The 25003-nt window shown below is 34.6% G+C and overlaps 1 protein-coding gene across 2 annotated transcripts in view; it reads left to right on the top strand.

Moving 5' to 3' along the window:
• The first annotated feature begins 3202 nt into the window (after positions 1-3202).
• The window catches only part of LOC149567400 (protein NLP9-like), a 91935-nt gene continuing 70134 nt past the window's right edge, over positions 3203-25003 (top strand). The window contains exons 1-5 of one of the 2 annotated variants that reach the window (XM_089820576.1): positions 3203-3518; positions 3754-5169; positions 5552-5602; positions 5723-6469; positions 24833-24956. In XM_089820576.1, the coding sequence (XP_089676702.1) occupies positions 3814-5169; positions 5552-5602; positions 5723-6469; positions 24833-24956 (2278 nt within the window). In that variant the 5' untranslated portion in view covers positions 3203-3518; positions 3754-3813. Of the gene's footprint in view, positions 3519-3594; positions 5170-5551; positions 5603-5722; positions 6470-24832; positions 24957-25003 lie in introns of both variants that reach the window. The other variant, XM_089820577.1, reaches the window with a different exon arrangement.

Raw genomic sequence — 25003 nt, 5'->3', positions numbered from 1 at the left:
AGTTTATTGCTCTTGATTTGGACTTGTAGAAAAATGCATAGTTCCTTAGAGAAAGATACAATGACTTGCAAAACACTAAAGAACACTTTTTAAGGGAAATATACATATCAAAGTTTATACCAACTAATTTTATTGCATACAATTAATTAGTTTAATTAAATATACTAATTAATTAATATAATAGATTATACTCCCACATTCATGTACTATATCCAATCTATTTTATATCGTGCATTATAGCTTACCATTCATAGATTTGTATAGTGTCTTATGCATTGCTTTAGAATAATCTTCCTTGGACAGTTGTATGTGCATTCTTTTACAATGTTGATTATAATTTGTTGTTTTCACATCTATTACTGATTTTTATCTCTACTTTTCTACATGTTCACACTCTTGCACTTCACAATATGTCATGCATTATTATTCATCACACTTACACCAACCATTAAAAGGTATCCACCAATATATGAATTACATCTATTGGATCGACCTAATAAGATGTAGTGTGTAATGCATAAATTGCTAGCTCCAAACACCATCTCCAATGTATGGAGAAGGGAAAATAAGCATGTGAAGCATCAAATTGATTTAACACACCCTCCCCACTAGATCCAAAATCTTCACCATAATCACCATAAACTACCACATGAGCCAAAACACCTTCATTTGACTTCAATAATATAGCTTGTCAATATATGTTAGCTAAACAAATACAAGAAAAAAGCGTGGACCTTTAGAACTGTCGATGCCAATATAACATTACCCAATTCCAACATAACCATATCACTAAATTACATCATCAAAACTACTAAAGGTGGAGGAATACATAACATTCCCATAAATAGGTACTCTCACATCAAACAATTATGCTTGTGAATGTAGAGACACATGCCTTATATTACTACCTATGAATGATCTTCTTTGTTGGTGTGACACACACAAAGATGACCATTAAGGTTGACATCAAATATTTTAGGCTTGAAGATAGAAACATTCATTATCATTAGCTATTAAGGTTTTTCTTTTTTGATATTATCGACATTTAGGGACAAAAGTTAAGAGGAAAGTAATTAGCTACCAACTATATTAATAAACCTTTGTATACAGTAACAATAATCGTAGTCTTAAATATTGATAAAATAAATAAGAGTAAGCTCAAGGGAGTATTTAATGTAGCCTCAAATAGTGCCTAACAAACCACAACATCTAAAATAAAAAAGCGACCGAAGCAAACTTATTGAAGCAGTGAGAACAAAAGCATTGGTTGAATTGCGACACCATGTTAGTCTATAATAAAAATGCTTAGTTCTTTTGTTTTTAGTTGCTCTTGATGAGCCCACAAGTCAATTTAAACTCTCATTTGATGGTGACTTTTTTTTTTTGATCGGTGAACGACCAAAACCTAGATTCATTATTATTATTTGTTGTAATTATTTATTTTGTGTGTTAAGTGAATTTGAACCCAAGACCTCCCACATGAGAGGCTCACAAGTTACCGTTGTGTTGTAGGCACTTTACTATTTGATGGTGACTCGTATGGTTTTAAGTAGGATTTATATTATGCATATTGTAATACTATAATCTCGATTCTTTTTTAGTAGGTCAACAAGTTTGACTAATTATTGCGCTTTTCTTTTTGTAACAACTCTAATTAATTTTGTTATGATTCCCAATTATAATTTCTAATCAATAAAATGATGTTTTATTAACTAATCAAAGTCCTTTCACTATTTATTCGAACCCTTTTCCTTCTACTATCATTAAAAAACAAACTACAACTTCTTTTTCTATTTGTTGTCTCTATGACCAAAGTAACCAAGATATTTCTCCCAAAGATTTGAAAGACAAAATTATGAGCTCCGGTCTTCAGATATATTTCTATATAGAGATGTGAAAGTCAACGAAGTGCAGATAAAGATCTGCATCTCCTTCCTAATAAAGAAAGAAAGGCCACTTTGGTCTTATTTGTTATTAGTTCCTGCCGAAGGCAGGATACTATAGCATTCGGTGAAATGCTACTTTCCAATTAAAGTATCCAATCATATTCTTTTATTTTTCAAACACTTTTAATTTTATATAGTTTTAAAATATATTGATATTTTACTAATTTGCAAAAAAATATTTATTTCTAATCTTATTGGTTGAATCCTTGCTACAGTCATGAGTTAGCTTTTATTTTTTCACTTTTTAATTTTTTTTTTTGTTGAAACTTTATGACTACCATTAATATGATAGACAACTCACTCAAATGAAATAAATAAGTTTGACAATATGTAAGAATATCTTTGCTACCATTAATATGATAAGACAACTTGCTTGAAATGAAATAAATAAGTTTGACAATATGTAAGAATATCTTCTTCATGTTTTGACATATGTTTTCTTGAAAAATTAAATTAAAAGATATTTCTCCTTAACTTTAGACTTTTCTACAATGTAAATATTTGGAAAATCTAGTTTTATAATGTGAATTAGTTTAACAAATAACGGAATAAAGTTTTATATCTTTTTTTTCTATCTTTATATTTGTTAATTACAAAAATTAAAAATAACGTTTAATAAAAGTCATAAAATAGTAATATCAACATATAAGTCTTAGAATAAAATTCTTTTGTAAAAGTTGCAAATTGAACATTGTAAATTACAATTTAATTTTGCTTAAAGGAGAATCTAAATACTTGAATTATATAAGACTTAAGCTAAACATACATAAGTATTAAGAAATCAATTGACATTCTACTAAGATGACTGGTTTTATAAAATATATAATATATAAGATGGACGCCCTCCTCTCCGTAAGCTTGGGTCAGAATCTGTCTATCCCCTACTATTGAAAGGGCACAAACATAAGAATTTGGATCTTTTTTTTGTAAAGGCAACAGCGGAAGCAAGATCTGGATAAGCTACTTTAGCAAGAAGAAGAACAACTACAGTACCTAGCTATATTGCATACATTTTTAATAGTTTAATACTTTGATCTTATAAGCTTTCGGCAGGAACTTGACGCTATACGTCCTTGTTTTAGGAGGGTAACGTTTGATATTTGTGCATGGAATACATTAATCGACGTCATTTGTTCCCCTGACAAGCGACGACCCGCCAAGGGGGCTAAGAGCTGAGCGCATCATGGCGATATGAAATTTGAGGCGAAATAGCTGACAACGGTTTTAAGAGGGGAAGCTCTCAATCAGTCGTCGAGGAGGTACGGTGATCCTCCACAGGATCACGTACGTATCCTCTACACATTACCTAAAGATTATATTTGGGGTATTTCATTAATTTGTCAACGTAGAAAGCTATGTCGACGGCCGATTGACACAACATTGTGGAAAATCGCTTTACACGGATTTATGAATTGATGACAACAGGAATCCAACCGGGACAAGAGTTCAAGATTCCGTATAAAGATGAAACAAGATTCTTGCTTCAGTTCCCTGATTTGTGTCTTTTATCTCTGGCCAACTTAAACTAACCGCATAGTACGCGGGTGAAGCAGCATATGAGTCCATCTCCAGGTGAGAGAAATTCTATATTTCTGCTCCAAATTCGAGTTGTATTTGTTTCCAACTTATACCTTTTCCTTGAATTCAGGTCACGAATCCTAGAATATATCAAATTTTAGGGCTTGGGCATGACTGATTTAAGTTATTTCATATACTATAAAGTATATGTAAAAATTGCAAACCTAATGAATACGTGAGAATACCCATATTGATTCAAGCACTTTTCTTGCATTTGAACACAACCCAGGTTCAATTAACAGCAGGGGAACAACAATCCCCAGAAACCCACACCATAGAAATTGTCAAAATGCAACAACAAGAGCAGCAGCAGGAGTGGTATCAATTTAATTCCCCTCCCGGGATATGCCCAGATACCGAGTTGGTTGTACCAATTGCATCTACTGCAGGGTCAGAAGTCCAGGAAAATTCCCACCTCATGTCAGAAATTATGGAACTAGAAAGTTTGATTGACCCGATAACTGAATCCTGCTGGATGAGATCAGATTCTGGACCACTTCCTTATGTTAATTTTTCATCCTTGGCGGCCTCTCCAGAGCCCTCCACTTCTTTCTTCTCTGCATATTCTCCTTTCGCGCAGTTGGGTGCTCAATCTCGTTCCCAGTCTTCTCCTTCCCTTGTTGGGTCTGATTCAGCTACTGTTGCTAGTTGTAGGGAATATCATCATATCGAATCCTTCGGCGATGATGAAAAACAACAACAGCAGATGCACTTGGCAGTCACAACTGCTTCTCCTTCTTATTCGTCAGGATTCACATCCTCAACTGCCAATTTTCCTGTTGGCCTTTCACAGTTGATCCTACCAGAGGATCTCTTAATGACATCAGCATCGTCTATGGCTTCTGATATTTCTAACGAGCAACCACTCTTGAAGAATGCCTCCACATTTGAGATGGCTTATTCAACTTCAACAATGTTGAAACAGTTTGACGACAATTATAATTGGAGGGGGGCAGGTAGTCTCAGCCCAAGCGGCTCTTGGGAGCAGAGGTTGTTCAACGAAATAAACTCGGAGTATTATGATCCAAGGATAGAAGTGTGCCCGATATCTGCTTCTGATACTGTTGTCGAACAGCAGAAACATCAAGATGACTTTGAGAAAGGGAAGTACCAGGGTCCATTGTTAAACCGACTTTCAAATCTTAGAACTGAAACAAGAAATAGTATGCTTTTTCAAACGGTGCCAACATCTCTTGCACAAAAATTTATAAGAGCTCTTACATACCTTAAAAATTTGTCCGGAGAGAACATTCTTGCACAGGTCTGGACTCCTGTGAGAGAGGGCAGCAGATATGTCTTAACAACGTGTGAACAACCCTTTGTGCTAGATCACAGATTTATTGGATACCGTGAAGTGTCGACTAATTATACTTTTGCAGCAGAAGAAGTTCCAGGTTCCTTTCCAGGGCTACCAGGCCGGGTTTTTCTCCGAAGGATGCCAGAATGGTCTCCAAATGTGCAATTGTATAGTTGTAGTGAATATCTGAGGGTGAATGATGCACGGAAGTATAACATACGTGGATCCATTGCAGTGCCCGTCTTTGAGCCTGATGGTCAGTCATGCGTTGCAGTGGTGGAAGTTGTTACAACAGCAGAGAAATTTAGTTTCAAATCTGAGGTTGATAATCTTAGCAAAGTACTTCAGGTAGGTTGGTTTTTGCAATGTAACGCATATGCTCATGTTGGGCAATTTAACATTTCTTAAATACTAGGCCAACAGAGAATACTTTTAATCCTAAATGCACATGTAGACACTTATCTTCAACCCATCAAGAAATACTTACTTGAGACTTGTGTGCTGAGTTCTTTCCGGCCATTGTCTTAATTTGGAAGAAGTTGAAAACTTTCTGGGAAATTTTGTGGATCGAGATGTTAGACCATCAACGCAGTTCATTCTTGCATAAGATAAAAATTCAAAAATCCCTATGAGAAGTATTTTCACACGGGCTATTATGTGTACTCTTGTAAAATCAAAATTGACGGTAACTGTTGTTTTATCTAACTTAAGTTGTATAACTGTGGTATAGGGTGTCAATTTAAAGAGCAGTAAAGAAGATTGGGATCATTCTAAAATGGAGGTATCTTGAGTTTTCCTTTTTTGACGTGTATGTCTTTGCAGACGTAGTTTTTTGATTGCTCACATATGGTCATACCTTGAACAACTTATTGGATTTCTTTTGGTTTAATTCTGGCATCAGCACTATTCAGAACACCATGAGGCTGCTTTAGCTGAGATACTAGAAGTTTTAACAGCTGTCTGTCGGACACACAAACTGCCACTGGCACAGACTTGGGTTCCATGCAGACATTGCAATCTGCAAACAGATGAACACATGGATGGAAAGAGCAGTGATACTCAAAGTGGCGACTTGAAGCAGACTTTCTTGTCACTTCAGGATCGGGCATGTTATGTAAATGATCCTGTTATGAAGGGCTATAAGGATGCATGCTCTGAATATCATCTAGAGAAAGGGCAAGGAGTCCCTGGGAAAGCTTTTGAATCAAACCAACCATATTTTTCAAAGGATGTAAAGTCTTTTAGCATAACAGAGTACCCGCTTGTGCATTACGCACACCTGTTTGGTATGAATGCTGCTGTTGCTGTTCGTTTACGAAGCACTCACACTGGAAAGGATGACTATGTTCTGGAGTTTTTCCTACCAACCAATTGTAAAGATATCTCTGAGCAACAACTCTTGTTGAACAGTTTATCTATTACCATGCAAAGGGTAAGTAAAAGCTTAAGAACTGTAGGTGATGATGAACTGAAGGAAGATGGAAGTAAGGGGAAGGAATATACACAGAATGAGTGTGAAAATTTCCCATCTGTCGGCAATATGCAGAGGAATTATAAACTGTGCCAGATGCCTTCACCTGACACTCTGATTGGTCAGGACAATTTCTCTAGGGAAGGAATGGCTGACCGGGATTTGCATCAGCAGCAGGTGCTTAAATAACTTTAATATTCAGATAGTTTAATGTGTGTTAATCTTCAGCAATTGGTTTCTTTAAAGAGAAAAACATGGTACTCTGGTTATAGAAGCTATTTGTGTGCATTTGGATCCTTCTTTCCACACAATTGCAAGGAAACACTTAATTAACAAGGACTTTTTCGAGGTATTATTAAACTATTTAATTATTAGCATATTGATATCCAGAATAGATATTTATCCTACTTAATATCTTACACTTGTTGGCCAAGTTACATGATTTTGCTTGCATAATGATGAGAATCACGTAATCTACTTCATTATAGATATCTAACATCATGTATTGCAAGGAAGGTTCTCATCCCATTCATTGGATATATATATATATCTCGACGAGATTACAATGGTGGAATATGTCTGGACTGTGGATAATTTCTAGTAGCCTGTGGTGTCTACAAGTAATTTGGTTTCCAATTTTGGTCCTCTAACAAATTCTGTTCAATCATGTATATGCTGAGTTCTAAATCTCCTTAAAAAAAAGTCGGGATGAACGTGAAAGTACAATCCATATGTCAGTTCTTTCGTTTGAGTAGTCTGTTAGATTCTAGATGGAAGAGATCTTTAACTAGTTAAATCATTTCATCTTGTTGCATTCCATATATGCAAATCTAGTTATGATTATCTTTCCTGGTAAAGAGAAATTTAATTATTATACATGTTCTGTTCAACTTGTTAGTGGGAAGGGACTTTTAAGAAAGAGGTGTGGAATATGGGGTTGTATTCCACCAACTTCCATGCAAACTAATTTTCTTGTTAGTTTTCTTTTTTTCCAATATTGAAATAATATGTTCTTTGTTGATATACTTCCATGCATGATGTCTAACCAAATGTGTATTATGGTTTCTGCTGTTGATTATATTTACTTTCCTGAAGCAGTATTACAAAGAAATCAAAGCTTAAAGTTCAGCATGCAAATCTTCTCTAGGTCAGCCAGTAAATGTTATGGCACTGAATTGTAGCCTAGTAAGTTCAAATCTAATTCAAAATCTACAATCAAAGACCCTTTACAGATCGCCAGTGCTGCTTAACAGTCGTTGTGACAAGACATTATCAAATGAGCTATTGCGCATTCTTACATATTGTGCAGATTGCTATATTTCTATTCTTTTCCACAGGGATGTGTCTCCTCCCAAAATCTCTATATTTTTGGGTTAGAATAGCTTGTTGCAAATATCCCCCCCGCTCATCAGGAACATTTTGGGACAATCCTTGGTTTGGGGATGCCTTGGGGACCCTAGATGTCTTTGAGACACTCAAGAGATTCCCAGAAGTCTCTCAATTGCCTTTGGGACTCCCATGCATCCCTTGCAATAGGAAAATGAAAAACTCAATATTTAAACAAAATCAAAAAGTGCTCAAATTTATATGCCACAAACCCTAACCCTAACGGTCTATGGGTTCCACCCAAACCCGAAGAACTCACAATTTTATTTATAAATAGGCATCTAAGCCTCATTGGAAATCATTCCTAGTTTTGAATAAGGTTGAAAGTTGAAATTAGAAGCCGCAATAGTGAGAAAGATTGCAAGCAAGGCTAGTAAGAATAGTTAGAGCAAGTGGGAATATGTAAAGAAGTTTGTATGGAATTTTTTACTCTTTATGTCTTGATTCATTATTATTGTTTATAATTAAATCCCATTTCAAAAAGGAGACATTTCATCTCTTTCCTGACCATTCTCTCTTGGGAGTGATATTCTACGCTGCTTTGGATAGACTTTGGCTAAGAGTGCATATTTCCATATTTGCTGCTTTGGTCAATTACTAATACAACATATTTTAATTGTAACCCCATGCACTTTGGCATTTCCATATCCATTCTCTTCCTTCACACCATGATTCTATTTGTTGTGGAGTGTATGAATCACGTACTGATTCAGTGAGTGCTCAATGAGTCTTTTGTTTCTATGTTCATTTAGACCAAGATGAGGCTTGTCAGTTTGTTTTGCTAGATTTGATGAGTTTGGTCAAGTTTCTGTTAATTTTTTCAATTTATCATGTTTCTTACAAACTATTTATATATCTTTTTTATTTATAAAATTGTCCTAGCATGCACATTTTGGACGAGTCCCAGTCTATTATGGATAGATTAGTATACTGTCTTTTATACCATCCTTGTAGAGTCAAAATGATAGCGAGGCAAGCTCACCTCTACTATGAAACCTGAGAGTCTTGAAGTGTTTACTTCTTTGTTTCTCCACCAGTGCTTTGAATGCTACAAATTGTGAAAAGCATTATAATTTGTTTTGCAAGTAGACACCACAATTTTCTTTAAAAAGATGCCAACAGACAGCAAAAAATACCTTGCTTCAAGCATAGTGAGTGCCTTCATTGAATTGCGTAGGTCAGCATATTCCAGATCCAAGATTCTTTTGGCACACCATGCTTTATCAATTTTAAATGGTTGTTTTTTTACCACTTGGCTTCATCTACATGCAACTAGGAGTTCCTGAATAGATAGAAATCCATGATAAGTGATCCATGTAAGTACATAACATGCACATTTTGGATGAGTCCCAGTCTATTATGGATAGATTAGTATACTGTCTTTTATACCATCCTTGTAGAGTCAAAATGATAGCGAGGCAAGCTCACCTCTACTATGAAACCTGAGAGTCTTGAAGTGTTTACTTCTTTGTTTCTCCACCAGTGCTTTGAATGCTATAAATTGTGAAAAGCATTATAATTTGTTTTGCAAGTAGACACCACAATTTTCTTTAAAAAGATGCCAACAGACAGCAAAAAATACCTTGCTTCAAGCATAGTGAGTGCCTTCATTGAATTGCGTAGGTCAGCATATTCCAGATCCAAGATTCTTTTGGCACACCATGCTTTACCAATTTTAAATGGTTATTGTTTTACCACTTGGTTTCATGTACATGCAACTAGGTATTCCTGAATAGATAGAAATCCATGATAAGTGATCCATTAAGTATACAATATATTGGTAATTGAGGTGTTGACACCTCTCCTGCCAAAGTATACTGTTATTCTCTACTGTGAGTGCATGTAACTCTAGTACTTCACTGATTTAGGATCAACAAGGTTGTGAAATCCCTTCTCACCATTACCAGCTGGGATTACCTTCTTATTATGGAGAGTTGTGACCACACATTTATAGCCATGAAATTTACTGAAAGACTAGGATTCTTTGTTGTGAATTATTTTCTAAAAGATAGAAGGTTTTCATTCATATCAGGAACATAACAATCTTGAAAGCATAACTCCCAATATTGTTCAACATGACATGGACATCTTGACATTCTTAAACATAGTGTGCACATATATTGCCTAATGAAATGGATTCACTTCCACTTTTATCTTCAGGAATCTGTTGCATTTGTAATGTTTGGATGCACTTGAATCAAAATGGCAAGTTGTGATCTCAGTTGACTATTCCTGTGATGCATCTAATGCGAAGTCTTTTATATTGACTCTTGGTTTATCACTCAACAATGTTTACTTGCTTTGATCCACTTTGATGTGCTGAGACACTCTTTCTCATTTGGTAACTTTTTTTGAAATGTCCAAGCATATGACAGCAACAGCATATTGTTTTCACCTTGTAAGATGCAGTACTCTCTCAGAAGTGATCATGTGATTACTTGCTAGTGCTTTGCTAGCCTTTGATCTTTGTATTGAAGGCACTCCTTACATTGTCCGAGGTAGTCTTTTCTCTTGTTTCCTGTATCTGCTAATTTGGGTCTCTGTGGCCAGACACAAAGATGCAAAAAATGATTATAGGATTCTGATAAGTTCTGTAGGATCAAAACTACATCTTGTTATCATCATCATCCACTCTGTCTTTTATTGCAGACAGCCGATCACTAAGACCAACTGCAACAAGTATTTAGAGATTGATCCTCGTTTTATCAATTTGAAGAAAATGAGAGATTCTTTAGATACAATGCTGTCTTGCTTCTGATGTTTGGTATTTGTTCTTTAGTTTCTGCCATTGTGTTGAAATCTGATGGACACTGGATACTTCAGGTAGTAATTTATCTGTAATCAACAACTTTCGTAGCTTTACAACTTCTTTATGTCATTTGTCAAAATCTGAGCAAGGAAACATTATTCACAGGAGTGAGTATTTTGATTGAGGAAACATTATTCACAGTAGTGAGTATTTTGTGACTCTGCTATACATTTTCCTGGTTCACTGTAGTGATTTGGGTAAAATTGAACTTTAATGTTAGCTATAGATGCTAATGTTTGACCTTTTCCATGCCTACATGCACCTTTTAAATGTCCAGAGACATCAAGTAAATTGCATAATTTCAAGTGAAATTATACAATTTTAATGGAGAGTAGAATTTGACTACTGATGGCATTGATAATTATTCCACTCCTCTAGAAATTCAAACCTATGATATGTGAAATGGTGTCATGACACACCTAAAAGCATGCCATCAAATGCAAGCAGCTGCAGATTTGTGCACATAAAACACACTTCACATTGCTGAATATATTGTTGTCAAAGAGATTGTGTTATGTCAGAGTATATGAAAGCAACAAAGGACAGAATCTAGTAATGTTGGATAAGTCTCTTAGAGAATGTTTATGCTATCACCATATACCGGTATTAGTTGATCCTGATTGTTCAGTGTATTTATGGAGGTATGGAGGTGTTTGCTGTAGGTCTCCGAGGCTTTTTGCTTAGAGACAATATTTGTACCTAGTTGCATTGTCATGGTTTTTGGTGCTGCATTCTAGTGCGGTGAGGTATTATGGCTTGTGGTTTGAAAGATGGGTAAGACTAGACACAAATATACATATTCCAGAGTTTTAGACATTTTGGGCGGAGGACAAAAAGTAAGAAGTGATAGAGTGGACACTGTAGTAGCTTTATTTATTGTGCAGATGTTCCTGTTGGATATTGAAGAGAATGGTAAAGAGTGCCACCTAGAGAAAGTGTGTGAAGGTAGTTTAGGATCAGTTGAGTTCGTGTAGGTAATGCATAGCACGATCTTAGTCATAGTGTGACGTGTTGGCTATATCAAGCCTTCTACACAATTGGTTTTAATAATATGCTTGTGGCCGACTTGCAAATTTTGCAAATATGTTCTAGGCTGACATGTGGTGTAAGTAATATTGGAATGCATATAAAATGACAGTCATTTTCATTCCAATGTGTGGTTGATGTGGCAAGAGAAGGGCAGAAGTTGTGCAAGTTTTAATACTCATTTAGTAGAAGTATCGATGCGATGAAGTTTGCAACTGCAAACTATGATGCATACCCCTCTATGTTTTTACCCCATGTTCAACACAATGCCTTGATCTAATCCTAGAGGACATTGGAAAAATTGAGTGGGTTGTGGAGGCATTGGAGAAGGCTGACATGGTTACTAAATTTATCTACTATCAGATGAGGGTTTTGAGTATGATGTGCCATTTCACAAGCAAAAAGGAGCTAGTTCAGCCAGGGGTGACAAGGTTTGCAACACACTTCCTTGCACTACATACTTTTGTTCAACAAAAATGAACTTGAGATGCATCTTTGTTTCAAACAAGTGGTTGGACTTGGGCTTTTCAAATCAAATAGATGGCATGAGAGTGACGAAGTACATGTATTCTTCTAATTTTTTGGGAAGCAATTTAATAAGTGGTACAATTTTCAGAGCCTCTAGTGCAAGTCTTCAGACTAGTGGATGGGGATAAATCGCCAACGAGATATTTGTATGGTGCCATGTATAGGGCCAAAGAGGTGATCAAGAGTAGGATGGAAAATGACAGGATGAGGTATCAACAATTATGGGACATAATCGATAGGAGATGGGATGGACATATGCACTTTCCTCTTGACGCTGTAGGATAGTTTCTCAATTCATCATTGTTCTACAACATGGAATTCACAGAGATTGATGTTGAGATCACACAAGCCTTGTTCAACTGCATGGAAAAAATGTCTCAAAGCAAAGAGAAATTAAAGTTGTTATGTCAGAGTTGCAAATGTATAAGTAAACAAGGGGTTTTCTTATCTAGGGCTACTGAGGAAGGCAAAATGACCTTCCAATCAGGTAGACTCTATAAACATTTGATGATTCATTTATTTCATTGATGTTATCAACAAATTTGTTAAGATTTGAAGATATTCTTACTTGATATCATCTCCCCATAAAGTGTTTTTCAGCTCAATGGTGGGATTTTTTTTGGTCACAAATGCAAAAATCTTAGGTGGATGGCCAGACACATTTTGACCCAACCATGCAGCTCAACCTTTTTTGAGCATAATTGGACTGTTTTCGAACAAATGCATTCCAATAAATGCAACCATCTAACACAAAAATGGATGAATAACTTGGTATTTGTTCACCACAACCTTAGTTTGAAGTTGAAGAAAACTCATGGTAGGAATTTTAATGACTTGCACTCAATTGAAGTTGTATTCGTTGTGTTTTTCACATGTTTGCGGAGACTAATTTTTACATCTTAAAAATAGGAACTATTGAAGGTGATTCCCCTATTGACCTTGATGAGATAGATCTAGAGTTTTGAGTGGATTGTTGCGCCTCAAAGCAATGATGATGATGTTGATGATTATGTTATTCACCTTGAAGATTTGAAAATCATGGAAATTACCAACTTTTCGAGTAATGTTCTTAAAGGATTTTGGTCAGGAATTTTCCAAGGAGAAGCATTAGTGGAGCCTCTTACTCTTAGCATGTCACTGGGTACATTTTTTTGAGTTTTTGGAACTCTGTACTTAGTTTACAGGTAGACTCTTACAAAGTCACAAACTATATTGTATTTGACATTTTGACATTTGTCTCCATCTAGTTATTTTTATGCTATTGTGGTATGTTTTGTGCAATGTAATCAGCAATATGGATCTAAACGATGAAAATCTATTCTCTACAATTTACTGGTTGAATTCTATATTTTATTCTCTTTGTTAAAGTATGTAGCTTTGGTTAGACAATATCTGTAATCGATGATATCAGAATCTATACGTATGTATATATATTCCAATATGATTACATACTGATAAATATTCACACACACACACACACACACACAATCTGAATTCTATCGATTATGTATTTGTTGATCTTTGCATCATGACCGATATCATATTATATTCTGATTGTATCTCAGTGGTATCTTATATATACGGTATACCGATCCTTGTTTTGAATCAATATCGATTTGAATTCTTCAAATTGGGCTGTGATCGGCACCATAATGGTCGTCTTCATTATCGATGATAAACATATACTGATTGTTGATTGGTGATTATTACTGTTATGTTTTGTTAATACCGATTGGGTATGGTCGTGAATGGTATTTAGAGACATGCCCATTCACTATCACACCCTTTCATGATATATATATTCACTCTGCCCGATCTTGCTAAGTGTCAAAATCAATTAATGCAAGGTAGATCTGAAGGAGGATAAACATAATTTGAAGAATATTCTAATACATCACCATAGTGTAAATACATATATTCTGAAGCAAATTAAATCCATTGTCATTAAAGTTTGAACCTGCACATAAATTGATCATCAGTCAGCATTATACTGAAATTGCAAAAATATTCTGAAATCTGATATAAACTTAATATAACTTTACATGGTATCAGAGCCTAGTTAAGGAAAGATCATATTAAGTTTGAGAATTCAGATTCACATCTTGAATCACAGTCTAACATTATTCTTCTAAAAATGTCAAACATGATAAGATTTGAAGACTGTCTTGCAAGTGCTGACAACTTCACATCATGGAAACATCGAATAACAATGTTGCTAAAAGAGAACAAGTTAGAATCTTTTGTGAAAGAAGAAAAGGAAGAACCAAAAGATGATGCGGAGAAAACTCAATGGATTGAGAACAATGAGAAGGCCATGAAAATTATAGTGGATGCAGTTCGAGATCATATAGTACCTATAGTAGCAAAACATGAAACAACACACCGCATGTTCAAAGCCCTTGAAAATGCATTTGTAGTAAATAATACTGGTAGAAGACTTGCCCTTAAGAGACAAATGAATCATATAAGTACGAATAAAGGAGAATCAGTAAATGCATTCTTCATGAGAATCACTGAATTAAGAGATCAATTGTCTTTAGCTGGATATGAAATTGACAATTAAGAGTTATCCCTAATAGCATTAGGAGGACTACTAGATTCATGGGAGTACAGGGTATAAGTGCGAGATCTGAACTTAAAAAATGAGATCGATTAAGATCTGATTGTCTTCAAGAAGAGTTGAGACAAATGACTAAAGGAAAACAAAAGCTTATAGATGAAGATATTCATGTTCTTAATATCAACTCCCATAAGAAGGGTAAGAAGAAGAACCTTAAAAGGAAAAAAAAGGTTTTTCATGGAAAGGGATCTTGAAAACAGAGGAAAGACTTGTCTAAAATCCAATGTTTTGGATGTGATCAGTATGGAAATTATGCACTAAATTGCCCAGATCAATCAAAATTTAAGCATCATTTGCCAAAACTGATGAGTCAAATGAAGATCAAGATCTTGAGAAGTGTGCCTTCTACTCAACATTGTCTAGTCAAGTGTCAAATAAATCTAACACTTGGATAATTGAAAGCGGATCTTCAAGACACATCACAAGATATCGAGACGACCTAGAAAGCATGCAAGTAGAAATAGATGAAGTTACAATTGGGGATGATTCTGCACATTTTATGAAAGGAATTGGGACCTGCACTATCAAACTAAAATTAAGAAACTCTTTTCAACTCTCTGGAGTACTATATGTGCTAGGTTTTAAAAGAAACCTAATATCTATATCAGCCCTTGACGACGATGGATATAGAGTTACATTTATGGAAGGAAAAGTACTAGCATGGGCAAATAATTCAACTATAAAGAAGGCTCAAACTATAGGTGTGAGCCAAGGATTGTTATATGAACTTTGCACTAAGTCAAACCAAGCTCTTATTCATGAGACCTCAGACTCAAATGAAATTTGGCATCGAAGAAGATTAGGTCATATCAACTTTCGTGCCCTAACCTCTATGGGGAAGTTAGTAACTGGACTACCTAAATTAAATCAATTTCAAACGAATCTTTTAAAGGTTGTGGCTTGGGGAAAAACAAAATAAATCCATTTCCTAATAGTTTGAGTAAAACTAAAGATGTGTTAGAATTAATACACTTTGACCTATGTGGACCCATGTCAACGCCATCCTTAGGAGGGTTTTTGTACAATGTGATATTTGTTGACAACTTCTCGAGGAAGACATGAATATACTTCCTTAAGTGCAAAATTTGAAGAGATTCTTAGAAAGTTTAAAGAATTCAAAGCTATCACTGAAAACTCCTCAAGAAAGAAAATCAAAATTCTAAGAACAAATAATGGAAAAGAATACACCTTAGAAATATTTAAAGAATTTTGTATGAATGCTGAGATTAAGAGGGAGTTCACAATTCCTGACAATCCTCAATAGAATGTGGTTGCTGAAAGGAAAAATAGAACTATTGTAGAAGCTGCCAGGGCTATGATATATGATCAAAATTTGAGCATGTCATTTTGGGCTGAAACATCTAATACAACAGTCTACATCAAAACAGATGTCCTCACTCACATTTGGACAAGAAAACTCTTGAAGAAGCCTTTTCAGGTGTAAAAGTAGACATTAGTCATTTGAGGATATTTGGATGCCCTATTTATATCCATGTACCTAAAGAGAAAAGGACAAAATCAGAACCTACTAAAAGGAAAGGAATCCTTCTTGGTTATAGTGAAATTGCAAAGGGTTATAGAGTATACATACTTGGACAGAAACAAATAGAACTCAGTAGAGATGTCATATTTGAAGAAGACATTGCTTATAAAAGAGCAAAAGGTTCAAATGAAATAGAGATTTATGATACACATAAAATCATAGAAGAGATTCCTACTCCTGAGATTTAGAGGGCATACCCTGAAGAGACTACAAATGATTATGAGACCCTTCCTGAGATTCAAGAAGAGAATCTTGACAATAATCCTAAGAGGCCACTTTGGGCAACAAAGATAATAGAGGAAGGAGATCAATTTGCAGCACCTAAAGGGTCATTTGAAGAAAGCAAAAGACCTTACAAATCAACATATAATGCTTTTATGTGTAAGATTCCTAACTCTGAACCTTCTAATGTTTCTAAAGCTATCAAGCATTAAATCTGGAAAGATGCTATGATAGAAGAATACCAATCAATACTAAAGAATGATGTTTGGGATATAGTTCCTAGATCTAAAGGGAAATCTGTTGTTTCATCCAAATGACTCTTCAAAGTTAAACATTCTATAGATGGAAACATTGACAAATATAAAACATGATTTGTAGATAGAGGATTCTCCCAAAATGAAGGAATAGATTATGAAGAAACTTGTGCACCAGTTGCTAGATATACCTCAATTAGACCAATAATAGCCATTGCAATTGCCAAAGGTTGAAAAATACATCAAATGGATGTGAAAATTCCCTTTCTGAATGGAACTATTGAGGAAGAAGCATATTTAGAACAACTTGAAGGCTTTGATTCATGATGCAGCTTCTTATGTTTGTAAATTGAAGAAAGCTCTATATGGACTCAAACAGGTTCCCTGAGCCTAGCATAAAAGGATTGACAAATATCTACAGAGTCTTGGGTTCTCCAAGAATGATGCTGATCCAATTTTTTATTTTAAAATAACTAATGGTGATATGTTGATTTTAATTCTTTATGTTGATGACCTTTTGATTATAGGAGAAGACCACCTAATTAATCAGTGTAAGAAAGAATTGGCTTCTAAATTTGAAATGAAGGACTTAGGAATTCTTCATTACTTCCTTGGATTGGAAGTCCAACATAAGTTAGGGAACATCTTTCTAAATCTAGAGAATTACACTATTGATATTTTGGAAAAAATTGGAATGTAGAACTATTGACCTGTAGAACTATTGACCTATGTGAACACCAATGGAAACCAATTTATACAAACTAAAAGAAGCAACTGCTGAATCTAGACTTATAGATCCTACTCTATATAGACAGATAATTGGATCTTTGATGTACCTTGTGAATACTGAACCGTATATCTGCTATGTTGTAAATGCATTGAGCCAATTCATGTGTGAACCTCAAGAAGTACATCTTGTTGTTGTGAAGCATATATTGAGGTTTGTTCAGGGTACCATTGGGTATGGACTGAAATATGAGAATACCAGTTTTGAATTGCATGGATATATGGATTCTGATTGCTATGATCTTATGGATTTGTAGGAAGCAATCTTTAGTTGTTCAGAGTTCAACTGAAGCAGAATACATTGTAGCCACAATCGGAGCAAGAGAAGTAGTGTGGCTTCGAAAACTACTTGTGGGTCTATTTTGGTGAGCCTCCAAAGCCTATCATCATTCATTGTGATAATAAAAGTTGCATCAAATTATCCTTGAATCCAGTATTCCATGATAGATCAAAGCATATAGAGATTCCTTCCCACTACATAGGAGACATGGTGGAAAGGAGAGCTATCCAGTTGGAGTATATTAATACTAGTGATCAAACAACTGAAATTCTCACCAAGCCTCTTCCAAAAGTGAAAGTTGGTCACTTCAGAAAGAAACTTGGTATGGTTGAAATTTAAGTTTTTGAGATAAGTCTCAAAATTGTATTAATATTTATATAAAGATGTTTAAAGTGTAAACTCTTTTATCATATGTGTGACTATGATTTATGGGCCTATCCTATATACATTATTAAAAGGCGACGATCTTTTAATAATAAATTGTTGACTCATAAGGTGACGACTTTATAATGATTAGATTATTATCATGATGAACATCATGTGACTTGATATTCATGGACAGGGCGTGATATTTAAAAGAACGTATTGATAGATATCATGAAGTGTGATATCAGTAGAAGATCATTATGTTCTCTTATCATGGTAGATATTATGAGACGTAATATCTATGGATATATCGTGATCTCTTATGGTAGACACCGTGTTGAGTTCTGTGAATCGTTTTCTGCAAATGTAATAACACCACCATTTATTTCTGTGTGTTCCAAATGTAGATTTGAATGTCATATAAATATGAGTTGAAGAGACATGTCTCTTTGATAATTTATTAATTAATCATTAATCATTAATTAAGCTATATATATGTGTGTGTGTGTGTTTGTGTGTGTGCGTGTAGATATACAGTAGCGCTTGTCTAATTTATGATTAACCAATGACCATAGAGGGATTTTCTCTAGGTCAGTTCAATTTGACAGAAGCTACAACCTTAACACTCACTCTTATTTAAGGAGGATTGTTATAGAACACATTATGCTTTCAAGCATATAAAAAGGTATCATCTCAATATGATATTCTTGGAATGGCATATTTAAGGATATCAACATATATCCATCAACTTAGATGTTATCTTTTGATATCATCCAAAGTATGATTCAACAAGAATTATTAATCACACTTATATTCTCTTGGTATTTTCAATGGCATCATGTTCATGATGCCTGCCAAAAGAATATGTTATATCTTGGAAGGATATGGGTTATATGATTTCCGACACACTCTGGGACAACAACTGAATGTAGTCTATCAAATAACAAGTAATCAAAATGTCACGATCTCCATCATGACAAATATCATGATCTCCAACACTCCGGGACAAAAACTTAGTGTAGTCTATCATGATACGTTTGTTATCATGATATCGAACGCTCTGGGACAACAACTTAATGCAGTCAATCATGATAACAGGTCAAGCCATTGTTAAGATGGTCACCTTACAATAGCGACCTCACAAATACATAAATGAAAGATCGTCACCTTTCATGACATAACCCACATATGCAAAATAGTAACCACCATGAACCAAGCCAGAGGGTAGAATAAGGGCTTTCACCTTAACTTCTCTCTCACAGAAAACAATGTATTACAAGGAATTTCACTTCGAACTTTTCTTTCATAGAGAAGAACTCATTAACAAGAAATTACACCTAGAAATTCTCTCTTTGAATAAAGATTCCGGGAATTCAAATCTTCTAGCTACTGCCTTAGAGGCTTTCTTCGTCCAAGGATGCTTGTGATAAACTGTTGAACTCCCTCTAAATCTGATATCAATCTTTCGACTTTCTAGTGACAAGTTGTTACTTCCTCATGATGTATACAAGGGCAGACCCATCAAAATCATGCAATTACACATGTATTTTTAGACTCCCTCTAAATATCATTCTTCTGAGCTCCTACGTTGCCTTTGAAGAAGTGTCAGATTCCCTCTTAATGGAAGAATCCTCATAATCTCAATCATCAAGAGCCTCATTTTATCTAGCCTGATCATATGATGATTAATGAATTCCATATCACAACTTCTTTAGAGCTATTGCCATAAGATCAAGTTTGCACAATGTTTGGTAAAGTACCAACCTTCTTTTCCTGCAAGAATATCCTCAAACATAAAGGAAAAGATCAAGGCAAATAAATCTTATAGTATGTTAGTAGGGAAGAGATTACAATGAATAGATAAATGTAGAAGATACGAATACTTATCTGCACATGAACATCCTTGATATAGGTTGCTCCAATGAAGGTCCATATGTATCAAACCAAAAAATACCTCCATATATGCATTTGTTAAACAATGGGAATGGAACATTGGTTATTATTTCCCCCTACAATGTAAAATTCTCACTCTTATATTGTTGAACAATTTTGCATCAACCTTTGTTCTCCTTAAAGATATCAAAACTTTAGTCTATTTATGAGAGGGACACGATAAGAGCAAAAAGAATCATTTCCATTTCTATCCCTATGTCAGTGTCTACTTTGAGGTGATTATTATAAGGACTTTAAAACCTCTATCCACCTTCGAATACATTTGTTGTGGCAAATATGTTATAGTTCAAACTCCACATAAAACAAAGCTCCTCAAGGTGCCTTCTTGATTATCAATTTGTAATATTTTATGAATTTGTGATGTCGCCCATTTTCATGGCTACTAAGTTTGGGACTATTCATTATAGTTAAACTTTGCTTTTGACAATGTTTATAGCACCACTTAGTATTCAATTAGTAGTGATAACTCTTCTTTGCTTGATTTCCAATTAATTACACATTATAATTGTTGTAATTACCGACTTAATTATATTGATCAGTCTTTCTCTATATTCATCAATTAAATATTCTTGATTACACTTGGCGATACCAATGATCACCACCACTTATGCAAGTCTTGCTCGATGATCATCATTATTGGTTAAGCTTCCTCCACGTCGATTATCATGTAGATTGAAGCATCTTTTCTCTTCTCATATTTAGTCAATCTGTCCATTCTATAATTGACAAGGAACGTTGGTTGTAAATGTGATAATCGATCTTCGTACTCTCTTTCTATGTATGTACCATCATCAGATGATCTATCTCATATGATAATCAATGATAGCCATGTTCCTTCTACTTAAATGGTAATTAATTCTGTCAAACAGTTGGCCTGTTCAATCTTAATCTTAAAATTTTGCAGTTACTTTGTCCCAAGCTGGTAATTTCAGTTAAAATGACTAATCCCTAACAAACTAAGTTTCAATCCACTGATAAATTGATTCCCTGCTCAATATATAAGTTCTGCAGTCTATTGTTTGCAAGTGGTAATTTTGGAAACTTGTCCACAAAAGTTACGTTCATAACAGATAATATAATAAACTGAGTTTACCAAACTAAGTAGAAATGAGAACAAACTGCAGTATCAAATTCAAATTTCTTTGAGTAGCTACAAATCAAATGTTTGATGTTACAGAATCAGATGTCCCATGTTTGTTGATCATATATATGTCTGGTAACAGCATCATGAAACCTCCATAAAGTGCACAAAATGCAAAGATAGTCATCTTCTCTTCAGATTTCGCAACATGTATATAGGAAGTGTTGCCACCTCTAAATGGAAAGGTCACCAATTCCCATGCATCTTTCCTTAGGGAGTTCCCACACCACTTCAGAATTGCTGTACGACCCCTAGTCAGCTGCTATAGACCAAAATACCCTCTGTTTTCAGCCCAGCAATTGTTCTTGAGCCTCAGGCCTTGATTCCAGTCCCCAAACTCAACTCAATTGATGTTGATCACCCCACACAAACAACTAGGTGCTCATGAATAGTACTGGTTATGGCCTGCTGTAGGAGAATGGTATGGTAAAAGAAATGGATTCAAACAATCTCAGAATCTTCATAATCCTTTCTCCATTCCTCCAAATAAGAATTGCACCCAAGATTGCCATTGCTTATGCTCTTGTCAGCATGCGGTATTTCCAGAATACACTCAATCTAATTCTCACTCTGTAACGGCAATGGGTCTCAAAATTATTTCCCTGTTTGATGTATTCTGTCAAAATGTTTAGTGTGCCAAATCTTGTACATACATTTACGGCAACGCCCATAAATTAATAAGGTCTTATACTCCATGGTCAGGGAATTATCAGTGCCCAGATTTCTATCATCGTTTAAACTTTACATGTCTCCCACTAACCTCAAAAATTTCGACCAAACCTTTAAATTATTCAGAAACAATGACCTTAGAAATGGATTTTTTTTTTCTCGACTACAGTCTTCATTAAATATTTATTTGATAATAAAGCTCGTTCCAATCATAACTTATGAACCAAAATCTCAGGATAATTTAATTGCTTTCCAACTTAATTGATTGCGACATTATAGTTTTTAATAATAATAAAACCCAAATTGAATATCCAAAATATTAGACCTCTCCAAACTTACGGCACTAATATTATTTTCAATTCTTGTCTCATTAAAATGAATAGCCTTCAGTCATAAATGGATCTGCTAATATTTCTCTTGCCAACTGGCCAAACCTTAAAGTTAATATATTTCCAAGTTCTGAGTTGTATATAATCTTCTGCCTGTAGGCCTTCAAGTATATTGTTTATAGCACCCGGAAATTAAAGTGCGATAATATTAAGGAGGTGCATTTTTAAGTCTTCAAAATTGATGAATTAGGGACCCACAATATTGATCGGCAGCAGATAGAAACCTTTCAAAGTATATGACGCAGAATTTAATTAAGGTCCCTTCACATTGCAATCAACCAGGTCTGTGGTGCAGGTTACGAACTAGTGCACATGTCTTCTTGCAATCCTTTATCATTGATGCCTACATAATTCATTGGATGCTAGAAGTTGGTGCCACCTTTCTTGCCTTAGGCAGTTCATAATTATTTTCAGAAGTCAATCCCTTCGTTTCTCCTGATCGTCCGTGTACCATAATGTTATTAGGTGTCTCCATCTTTATCATTTGTTTGGTTTGGCCAAAAATCTTGGATTGTGCTTATTAGAGTTATATCTTGTTATTTCTCTGATTTTTGTCAGACCAATTACCATCCCTTCTTACATTTACAACCTCGCTCTAATACCATGTTGAGTTTTGTGAATTGTTTTCTGCAAATGTAATAACACTACCATTTATTTCTGTGTGTTCCAAATGCAGATTTGAATGTCATATAAATATGAGTAGAAGATACATGTCTCTCTGATAATTTATTAATTAATCATTAATTAAATCTATATATATATATATATATATATATATGTATATATGTGCTTGTCTAATTTATGATTAACAATGACCATAGAGGGATTTCTCTAGGTCAATTCAATCCGACAGAAGCAACAACCTTAACACATCATGAGACTTGATGTTCTTAAGCATATCCTCTGATATCACAAGTTAGGTGATATCACTTTTCAAAATAAGGAGAACTTATGTATGTATGTATGTGTGTGTGTGTGTGTGTGTGTGTGTGTGTGTGTATGTGTATGTATGTAGATGTACTTTGTCTTCCCTAGCTATTAGGGAGTGATAAAGTATGTAGCTTCAGTTAGACAATATCTTTAATCGATGATATCAGAATCTACACACACACATACACATATATACCAAGATGATTACATACTGATAAATATACACATATATATAATCTGAATTTTATCGATTCTGTATTTGTTGATCTCTCCATCATGACCAATATCATATATATATATATATATATCCTGATTGTATCTGTGGTATCTTATATATACTGATCCTTGTTTTGAACCAATATCAATTTGAATGCTTCAAATTGGGCTGTGATTGACACCATAATGGTCATCGATATCATTGTCGATGGTAAACATATAATGATCATTGATTGGTGATTATTACTGTTATGTTTTGTTAATACCGATTGGGTATGATTGTGAATGGTCATTTCTCCATTCAGAGACATGCCCATTCACTATCGCACCCTTTCGTGATATATATATTCACTCTGCCCAATCTTGCTAAGCGCTGAAATCAATTAATGCAAGGCAGATCTGAAGGAGGATAAACATAATTTGAAGAATATTCTAATACATCACCATAGTGTAAACACATATATTCTGAAGCAAATCAAATCCATTGTCATTAAGTTTGACCCTGCAAACAAATCGATCATCAGTCAGCATTGTACTGAAATTGCAAACATATTCTGAAATCTGATATAAACTTAGTATTACTTTACACTCTCAATATATCTATGATGTGGAAATGCCCTTTAATTTTTTGAAAAAGGTAAATTTTTACTGATTTTCTTCAAAATTTTACATTTTTCGTAAGCCTGATATTTCTCCTGATTTTTTCCCCATATTTTAACAAAATACTACCCTGGTTTACCAATTTTTTCCCAAAACGATTTATTCTTCTATGCCAACAACTAAGTGTTTTTTGTATGGATGAAGCCAAAATAAAATCAAATCCCAATTCTTTTCATATCTGGATAGCTGAAGTGAAATCTGAAATGATAACTTGGGTTTTATTATGCTCCATTATGGTCGCATCACTATATATAAGCTTGTAGAGCACATAAAAAAATCACTAAAAAATAAAAAGCACTATGCTCATGGCTGCAGCAGTGGATCCATTTTAGTGTACATAAAACAATTATTAGTTTGTGTCATATTCTTAAATATCCTATGATATTTTAAACTCCATCTATAGGCATTTCATAGGGATTCCCTATTATGATTCAATATGAGTATGACCATACCTTAGTTGTTTCATTGTTTACCAGGAATTTCTATCTTCATTTTTTGCAGACAAACAATATGATCCTTTTATGGACACAATGTAAGTCTTCTGGTGCCTTTTTGGATGCATTAAGCAATTCATTGGCCAAGTCATCCTACCTGTCCGACTGGTGCCTATAACTTGGTTTATATGCCAGTTTTCTTATCAAAATTTCTTTTATAACTGTGAAAAAAATTAAATGTTGGAATATCTAATCATTTGCAGGACAGTTGGGAGAAATGTCACATTTCTAAATATTTTTGTAATTTTCTGTTACCATGCTTATGCAGGACTACACATTTTCAAAGAAGAAGGTAGAAAAGAGGCGTGGTACTGCAGAGAAGACTATAAGCTTACATGTTCTTCAGCATTACTTTTCTGGAAGCCTTAAAGATGCTGCCCGGAGCATTGGAGGTAGCTTGCAAGGCATCCTGTTATAAATTACTTATTTCTCCACTACC

Source organism: Cupressus sempervirens, chromosome 3 (genome assembly GCF_028749045.1).
Source record: "Cupressus sempervirens isolate cs-2001-9-10 chromosome 3, ASM2874904v1, whole genome shotgun sequence".
In the NCBI taxonomy this organism is placed as follows: domain Eukaryota; kingdom Viridiplantae; phylum Streptophyta; class Pinopsida; order Cupressales; family Cupressaceae; genus Cupressus; species Cupressus sempervirens.
The sequence above is the reverse complement of the archived record's forward strand: the minus strand, read 5'-3'. Positions and strand labels throughout refer to the sequence as shown.